We start from the raw sequence: 10,000 nt of genomic DNA, 5'->3' as shown, positions 1-10,000 counted from the left end.
TACATATCCCTGTGAATGCACCTCTCAGAGAAAGCGAGTTTGCTGCCTAACAAAAGAATTATTCATATTAGAGGAATTAATTACAGTAAAATAATTAATCATCATATGGAAAACCCATATACTGAATATCAGAGAAAATGCCAGCATTCTCTAATCAACTTCATATGAAAAAAAAAAAACTTGAATAAATCAGGTTAGTATCATGAGTGCTTCTTCAATTGAAACTGATGCTTCGCCAAAGAAAAGAATCAAATGGAAATGGGGGAGAAAAAAAAAAAAAAAAAAAAAAAAAAAAAAAAAAAAAAAAAGGTAAAATGCTTGTGCCTGCATAAAGCTACTCATACCTTCATTCGCTTTCTTGGCGAACACGTCGCACATACTGATACCCTCGAATAAAAGGTAAGCCTGTACCTACTTTCTTTTGGTAATCAAGGTACTTCTCCCCAAAGAACTTGATGAGTGTTATCTCCTCAAAATAGATTCTCTCATAGAAGAAGCTCCATGAAGCAAGTGCATAGGCTATGGTGCATATGGGGTTGACAAGGATCAGCTGGGTGCCGATGCTCCACCAGAACCAGCCAACGTAACTTGGGTGCCGAAACATACTGTAGGCACCCCAGGTCACCAACTCATGGTCCTTCTGCCTCTCTGTCTGTACAATGTGGTTGAAGTTAGTCTTCGCAGTGAGCATGGCTGCCTTCCTAATGATCTCTCCCCAGAGGCAGACCAGGATGCCAAAGGTACTGAGGTACCACAGGGTCTTCATTTCAGGCAGAAAGTGCCTCTCGATGAAGAACTCCACCCAACTTGCCACAGCTGCAAGGCCATAAGCAACACTGTGGTTCAACAGGTAGGAATCAAGGCTGAGCGTGGCAGGATTGCCAATGGCCGTGGTGATGTATTCCGAGTAATGGAAGAGAGTCAGCACTACCATGTACCAACCGAACACATGGTATGAGGAACTGCAGAGAACACTGACCATTACGCCTAGCCCACAGGCTGTGCCCAGGAAACATCCTCGTACAGCTATCTGGAAAAAACAAAAAACAAAAAATTATATATATACATATAGACATATATATATGTATATATATATATATATATATATATATATATATATATATATATATATAGACATATATATGTGTGTGTGTGTGTGTGTGTGTGTGTGTGTGTGTGTGTGTGTGTGTGTGTGTGTGTGTGTGTGTGTGTGTGTGTGTGTGTGTGTGCGCGTAAAAGGCAAATTCAGAATTCATGGGCATTTTCCTTTCAAGCACTAATGATGCCTTCTGTAAAAAGACATTGAGGTGAGGACTACTCTGAATCTTTCCTTTACACATCCCTGAAAGATCCTTCACAAGAACAATACAACTGCCTAATACATAATATCTAAGGCAAAACTGAGATTTGTAAGAGGAGGATGATGACACACTGTTCAGCAAAGTGTACAATGACATCTTCAGCTGAGGGGAAAGAGACATTTGCTACAGCTAAGGTTTCAGCTTGACCCAAACTCTGCTCTGCCCTCTGACCTCTGGCTGCCCAACTCCTGCATTGTTACAATGTAAGTATACTATTCTGGATTAAGCTTTTTCAAAGCCTTTATAACAGAGTAATAATAACTAACATATTCCTAATGCAATTACACACCACAACTCTGAATTACCAGGAAAAAAATAGCAGAATCTGTAAAAAAAAAAATGAGTCAGTGAATTAAAAAGGTGATAATCCATGACTTCAGTCACTGGGAGTGTATGTACTGAAGAGAAGGACTGTTGACAAAGGTTTTGTGTCATTATCATTATTATTTTTTCTAACAATAAATGGCTATATTTGTACTTCGTCACATTAAGGTATCAATTGCAGAAAAAGATATGATCAGTGACCTAGATGTCCATTATTAGGCTAAGCTGACCTCATCCATTTACTTCATTCCCTTATCATTGTTATCATTGTAAAGCTGATGATAATGATGATGACAACGACAATGACAATGACAATGACAATGATGATTGATGATGATGATGGAGAGAGAGAGAGAGAGAGAGAGAGAGAGAGAGAGAGAGAGAGAGAGAGAGAGAGAGAGAGAGAGAGAGAGAGAGAGAGAGAGAGAGAGAGAGAGAGACAGAGACAGAGAGACAGAGAGACAGAGAGACAGAGAGACAGAGAGACAGAGAGACAGAGAGACAGAGAGACAGAGAGACAGAGAGACAGAGAGACAGAGAGACAGAGAGACAGAGAGAGACAGAGAGAGAGAGAGACAGAGTATCTTGTCCATCTTGTCCAGCAAGTTGGACAAGATGGACAAGATATTTTGACTATTCGGAACTCCAACTCTGGCGTCCAAGACAAGTTACTCATCTTGTTCTCTTTCACAGCCAGGCAAGCAGGATGAGATGACATCACCACAGCATTTGTATGTAAGTAACCATAATATAATGTTAGGTAATTATATGGCCCTTTATTGTTCTTATCAAAAGTGTTTGTCAGTTGCAGATCAATTACCTATGCATCAGAGTAGTTATATAACCTATGTAGTGTATAAAATAAAGATACTGGTAAAATAAACCAGTGAATGTTTATCTTAAAACTGGTTGCATTGTGGATAGCGAAGGCCTCAGAGAATCTCAACATGGCCTCGTTGTCCTGCTGGTCCTGAGAAGTTGTCTGGACAAGTAAGACAAGGAGTTCCGAACACAGCATAATACACAAAGGAACAGGAGCATGAGATATTCACATGCTATAGTCTTATCAAGACTTCTTTCAGCCAGCATAATACTGTGTAACCTCCTTGTAATTTTAGTATCATCATGCAATGGTTAATGCACAACATCAATCATTTTAAGATATGGCTTTGCACTCATTTCTGTACTCAATTCATCCAGCCTATTTATTTTCACAGCCATTAATGCTATGGGACAATTACTTCTAGTTGGATGTAGTGAACTGTATGTTTACTCGTGTAAGGTTTTCTTGCAAATTCCGTGCAATTTGTTATTGTACTAATGGCCCTCATGTTAACCCAATGTTGATGGGATGATGTGTACGTACATACCATGCCCACTGTGAGTTACGTGTTTAATTGTTTTTACTCATAGATGGCTACATCTTAACTAAGTCACCAATAAGCTAATTACGAGTACTGCCTGTCTCCTCCATTTACACTTTTCTTTGATTTACAAAAATATTTTATGTTATCTTATTTTGCTATTACTAATGATTATAACATTATAGTAATTATAATGTTTATAATAAAAATAACACCAGTGACATTAATAGCACTAGTAAAAAATATTTTTTTCCCTCCAATTCAAATCAGGTAAGGTGACAAGGTCTACTGATTGACTTCTTTGTGGCTAAGCACTAGCAGAGTCATCTATGTGCACAGACATTTCACAAAAAATATAAAAAATGAACACAGCATTTTCCCTATTTTGCCAGCAGAATTGGGTTAAATGCTTTTGAAAGAAATCTATCAATGAACTTGAGAATGATGATAAATCCTCTAAGGATCTGAAGTGTGAAATAGTGTTCATACTTTCTTAAAAAATAATATTATTAAGAAATAATAACTATGTGACAAGTATAAAATAAGACTACATTTACAACAATCTATATGTATCAAACTACATTGTAATATAATGAGTGAAAACAAGTGAAAATAAAGTAGGTCAGTATTCACAAATACTATTGTAATGGAAGGCAACAATGCAATTCTTTACCCCTAAGGTTTAAGTGAGAATGATCTCATGGCTTGCTTCATTTATAAAATTCTAATAACCATAACAGTGGCATCCCTTTATATAAGCTGGGTAAAACTGTCTGGCTTTTTTCCTACCTCGATTTGGCTGTGAGTGAGGTTTATGTACTGTCAACTAAAACACCTGGTTCTGTCTAATAAGTTCCCCCAGCCACACTCACCATATCGTCCACATACCCTCACTCTCATCCTCTTCCTAAGCCCCTCAAACATTTATAGTTCCCATGTCTTTCTCCTTGTGAATGGAATGGAATAAGTGGAATGAGTGAAACAATAATTTTATTACTGTATTCCCATTTTCCTATTATTTTCTCTCCAAAATGTGGTATTACAATTCAAAGTCACCTCCTGACTGTTTCATTGTTCTAAACTCTATTAACAAACAGGTTTTGTTGCTCAGACCAACCACACAGATGTTCCCAAAGCTCACAGCATCTCTAACACACTTGCGCCCTCCCCCGAAAGAGAAATCCTAGAAATGAACAAAAGAAGGCCGGAGAGCCTGCAGTCTCTCAACCAAGGGGCTCCCAACGCCACCAACCTGCCAGCTCTTCCCCCTGAAGGCCAGTGCAAGGACGGCGTTGACGGAAGCGAAGAAGCAGCCGCAGTAGACCCAGGGATGGTCCTGCAGCCACTCCTCCGCCACTCCGAGCCGCGGCGACCACAATCCGCACGTGACAAGGAAGTAACTCAGGATCCCTAGGCCTAAGAGGAAGCTCTGGAGGCTTATCTGGCCCTCATGGACCATCCTGAAACACGAAATCATGTCGTAAAGTGGGGAGAAGAGGACGAGGAACCTTTGAGTCGAGGAGTCGCTCGCTCAATGTTTACTCGCGGGGCGTTCGCGGAGACGGAATCCAGAGGTGGATTCGGAAGCGGAGCTGCAGTGACGTCACAAACGGTGGATTTCCTTTGCCTACCTTTTGTCTCTCTTACTAGTTAGCGCTCACCTCCCTTCGCTCTAATCGCCCCACTCTGACATTTTTATGTTGGTTTTCGTCTTTTTTCTTTCTCTTCTGTTTTTACCCCCCTCTGTGTTTGCCTGTCCCTTTCCGTATCTCACTCATCTCTTTTGTCTTTACCAATCTCTCCGTCTGTCCCCCTATTCCCTTTTACATTTTCTTCCTCTCCCTCCCCCATCTCTCTCTTCATTTCTTATTTCCGCGATCTCTGCTTCCCCTACCCTTTCATCCTCTTTCTCTCTCACTCCTTCATCTGTCTGTTTCTCTCTTACTCTTACATTATGTTGCCTTCCTCTCTCTCTCTCTCTCTCTCTCTCTCTCTCTCTCTCTCTCTCTCTATCTCTATCTCTATCTCTCTCTCTCTCTCTCTCTCTCTCTCTCTCTATCTCTCTCTCTCTCTCTCTCTCTCTCTCTCTCTCTCTCTCTCTCTCTCTCTCTCTCTCTCTCTCTCTCTCTCTCTCTCTCTCTCTCTCTCTCTCCCACCCTCTCTCTCTCTCTCTCTCTCTCTCTCTCTCTCTCTCTCTCTCTCTCTCTCTCTCTCTCTCTCTCTCTCTCTCTCCCTCTCTCTCTCTCTCTCTCTCTCTCTCTCTCTCTCTCCCCTACCCTCTCTCTCTCTCTCTCTCTCTCTCTCTCTCTCTCTCTCTCTCTCTCTCTCTCTCTCTCTCTCTCTCTCTCTCTCTCTCTCTCCCCCCCACCCTCTCTCTCTCTCTCTCTCTCTCTCTCTCTCTCTCTCTCTCTCTCTCTCTCTCTCTCCCCACCCTCTCTCTCTCTCTCTCTCTCTCTCTCTCTCTCTCTCTCTCTCTCTCTCTCTCTCTCTCTCTCTCTCTCCCACCCTCTCTCTCTCTCTCTCTCTCTCTCTCTCTCTCTCTCTCTCTCTCTCTCTCTCTCTCTCTCTCTCTCTCTCTCTCTCTCCCCCACCCTCTCTCTCTCTCTCTCTCTCTCTCTCTCTCTCTCTCTCTCTCTCTCTCTCTCTCTCTCTCTCTCTCTCTCTCTCTCTCTCTCTCTCTCCCCAGTAAACGTCACGACACCACAGTGTAAGGACGTGTATAGTGTCCTCTCGTGACCTTGTGACCTGTCCTTAAAGGTCTGTGAGACCTTGACAATCAGGAATTCACAGACCTGTTAACCGTATATTGATCCAGTGTGTGATAATGTTCACATAACAATAAGTTATAAAGTGATACAAAGAACTAAAATTAAAACTAAAAGCGAAAGCACCCACGCACACTCCCAGATGTGCTGCGTGGCACCGTAGGCGACCCGTGTGCGTTACTGTTTATTTTCAAGGGACAGGCACTCAGGTTGGCCTTTTCGCGGTCGGGGGAATGACCGCGACCACAGACGGAGGGATGGAAACCGAGGGGAGGTACGATGTCCTCAGTGAGGAGGATATCGGTGGGACCCCAGCACGTCTGAAAAAAAAGCAAAGAGGCAGCTATCTGCCTCTGTGGAAGTTACACCTCCTGGACACCTGTATGCACACTTCAAGAATGAGACAAAACTGCGAACTCACGGTGACAAATATCGCTGGGTCTCTAAGGCCCTAAAAATGGACCCGTATAACAAGACATACGGATCCCTGGAGCTGAGAATCGGACGCAACAACGTCTATGTTAAATGCAAGAACGAGCAAATTCTTGCTCATATAACATCTAGCGGTGTATGTGGCGAGGTGCTCGAGAAAGCCAAAGTATTTGGCAAGGGAAAATGTACTAACATCATTGTGTTCGATGTCCCAAGGGAAATCGAAACAGAAGAAATTACAGCATATAATTAACGTATCATTCATGCGAGGCGCATGAAGACTAATGGAATGCTGACCCAGAGAGTCATCATAACGTATGAGGTGGAGGTAATCCCCAAAAGTATCAAAATGGTTGAGGGCATGGCACCCTTTAGGTGTGCCATCTTCAAATCCCTGACCCCGTTTTGCTCAAATTGTTCAAAGTGGGGCCACGGAACACGTGCTTGTCCACGAGACGCACCGCTGGTACTGCGCTCTTCCACACGGAAGTTCAGAATGTGCAGAAAAGATTTCCGAAGGAGAAAATGTCCCTCGTAAATGCGTTAATTGCCGACAAGAGCATAATGCAAACTCTCCATTATGCGCTTACTATCCAAAGGACAGGAAAACAAACAGTAAAAAAAACAGGCAGGCCTCCCCCCACAAAAGTCCCCGCCAGCCCCGCGCTTCGATGATGTGGGTGAATTCCCACACCTGCAGAGATCAACAGTGATGGCCCCTGCAACGGAAGCCATGGCACCGGCCACAGTACCAGCACAAGCAGGAGGTCAAGCTCTGTCAACTCAAGCACTAGCTGCAGCACCAACTCCAGCACCATATGCTGCATCAGTCTCTATACCACCTTCAACACCAGCTGCAGCACCAACTCTAGCACCATCTGCTGCACGAGCTTCAGCACCAGCTTCAGTATCAGTTGCAGCATCAGCTGCAGCTCAGCCCTCTCTGCAGCAGGACAAACAAGAGTCCAACGGGGAAATCAAAGAACTACTGCAAATGCTGCTTCGACAGATGGAGCAGATGATGTTCATGATGCAGCAACAAATGGCTCAGCAATCTCAACTTCAGGAAAGGATGTTTTCGTTCCTCCTCAATCAACAACATCACCCTGTAGTGGGCCTTGGAAATGGTCAAGTAATCAATGTCTCCAGTTAATCACTTGAAATGTATTACCTGGAACATAAACAGTTTGCAGAAACGCAAGGCAACTCTCTCCCAGTACCTTCACTCCGAAAATGTTGATGTGTGTTGCCTTCAGGAAGTCAGAACTAGTGATCGTTATGCAAAAATTGCGGGATACACATACTATGACAGACCAAATATTGCTAACCCCTTTACGAGAGGGCTTGGCATTTACATAAAGAACTCAATTCCATCGAAAGTGATTGGTGACAATAGTGACAACTCCTGTGTTGAATATCTTAGCATTAAAATATTTATAGACGGTAAAACTATCACCATCATTAATGTATATAATCCACATGATAGTGAGGTGGTACCTAAACCTCCTGACTGCATGATACATACTGATACTGTCTTACTGTGTGGGGATTTTAATGCTCGCCATCCTCTCTTGGGCTCCGAGGGAAGGACCATTGGGAAAAACGGTAAGGCTTATTATGACTATCTCCAAAATACTAGTGACCCCATACACTTATTATGCCCCTTCGAAAAAACTCATTATTTAGGAGGGAAATTGGACTATATAGCTCTATACAATCAGCACACACTACCAAGTACTGCGAAAGTCATCCCATTCTTAGTTAGTGATCACTGGGCATTAGGTATAACCCTCCCTTTTTGCAAAAGAACCCCACCCCAGCCGCGCCTTAGATACCACCTTGCTGCTAAATATCATTATGAATTCATTGAAAGAATTGCCTGCTGGTATGAAGACTTTACTCCTACCAGCCTGGATCAATTTAATGAACTCTCTGTCAGCAAGTTGGCAATATCATTACTCAAATACAGCCCAAAAGCCCTGCCAAGCACAGATCTTTATCCTCCAGAGGTAGACATGCACAACAACTGAACAAAGACCCTGAGATAAAACTGCTTAGGAGGCTCATACGACCTACAGTAAGTCAGCTACGACACTTGGGGAAAAACCCTTACTTAGTTAGGGATCTTGTGTTTTTTAGTAAAAAGATCAATGAGATAATAACACGGAAACGGGAGGAAAATGTTTATGCCTGGGCAGAATCAATTGACTCCATGACAACCATGAGTAATGTATGGAAGGAAATCAGCAAGATTAAAGGCAATACATGCAGTATAACACCACACCCACATCTAGAAAGGGTAGCCTCATCTCTCCTCAATAAATGGTGTGAGGATTCTTCTCTTGATAGTCTTCCGTTATCCATACGCAGGTGCTCCCTTAAATTAGGCCATAAAAACGAAATTGAGTATCAGTGCCATCTCTTAGATGAGGCTGATGCACCATTTATAAGGGGGGAACTCCTTGCAGCCATTAAGACCAGCAAATCCACTGCACCTGGGGATGATGGAATCACTTACGACATCATCCGACTTCTTGCAAAGGTACAGGTTAAGGGAAGAAATCCTCTTCTTGATCTCTTCAACTTAACCTACATGGCAGGCATCTTGCCTACCACTTGGAAACAGGCAACCATCATTCCCATTCCAAAACCAGGACGGCCAGATGAATATAGACCGATTTCTCTGACGTCCTGCCTGTCTAAAACCTGTGAAAGAATTCTCCTTACTCGTTTACTCCACCAGATCAAAGACATGATTCACCCATCTGTCTTTGGCTTTCAAAAAGGGAGAGGAACACAAATGTGTCTAGCACAGTACCTAAATGGACGTAATGCACAGTCTTCTTACTTCATAGATTTTAAGGGAGCATTCGACAGAGCCTCCCCTACTGCAATCCTCCATGAACTAACTCTTTTAGGAATTAAGGGCAAGCTTCTGTTATGGATAAAGGATTATCTATCTTTGAGAAGAACAAAAGTGTGGTATCAAGGCAACTATAGTGCTAATGGCGAATTGGAATTAGGTACTCCACAAGGGGGAGTATTGTCCCCTACACTGTTTAATATACTTATGCACTCTCTTTGCAAGCTCAACGATGAATTAGGAGACCTATGCAGCATCACATCCTATGCTGATGACATTCTTATTCAGGTATTTGATAGGGGGGAATATGGTTTACAGAGGTTCAACAAAAAGTGTGCCTCACTTGGTCTCATAATCAACCCAATCAAAACTAAGCATATTTCCAGATCTCGTAAACTGCCTTACATTCCAAAGTTAGGTGGACAAACTATTGCAAGAACTGACACCTACAAATATCTTGGTGTTATGGTGACTGCTCCCCACCTTATGTCCCACAACTCACGTTTTACCAAGGATATTGTTATAAACATCAAGGAACGATGCCTTGTGCGTTTAAGACCATTGCAATACGTAAGTAACATATATGTAGGTGCCTCCCTGAGTGTCCTAAGGTTGATGTATATCTCCCTTGTCAGGTCCATGATAGACTATGCATGCCCAGTTCTTAGTATGCTGCCACCGAGTGCCCTCAAACCCCTTGAAGTTTTACAGAACAAGGCCATGAGAATTATACTTGGATGCCCAATGACTGCTAAAGTTCTCGTCATGAGGAAAGAGTTAGACCTCCCTTCTATTCACAGTCGTGTCATCCAAGTTAACACCATACTTGGCATCAGACTCCTGCAGCTTCAGCCTAGATCACAAATCTCCAATAGCCTATCAAATGAGATA

At 42.7% G+C, this 10,000-nt stretch overlaps 1 protein-coding gene across 1 annotated transcript in view; it reads right to left on the bottom strand.

The window, feature by feature from the left end:
• Positions 1-4,591, bottom strand: part of LOC125038725 (protein-S-isoprenylcysteine O-methyltransferase-like) — a 5,053-nt gene extending 462 nt beyond the window's left edge. The window contains exons 1-2 of the mRNA XM_047632293.1: positions 4,302-4,591; positions 1-1,030 (exon numbers count right to left, since the gene is read on the bottom strand). The exon at positions 1-1,030 is cut by the window's left edge and continues 462 nt beyond it. Coding sequence (XP_047488249.1) covers positions 347-1,030; positions 4,302-4,526 — 909 coding nt within the window. The 5' untranslated portion in view covers positions 4,527-4,591 and the 3' untranslated portion in view covers positions 1-346. The remainder of the gene's footprint in view (positions 1,031-4,301) is intronic.
• Positions 4,592-10,000: the final 5,409 nt, after the last annotated feature.

This window comes from Penaeus chinensis, chromosome 25 (assembly GCF_019202785.1).
Source record: "Penaeus chinensis breed Huanghai No. 1 chromosome 25, ASM1920278v2, whole genome shotgun sequence".
NCBI classification, from domain to species: Eukaryota; Metazoa; Arthropoda; class Malacostraca; order Decapoda; family Penaeidae; genus Penaeus; species Penaeus chinensis.
This window is presented reverse-complemented; position numbering and strand designations above follow the sequence as displayed.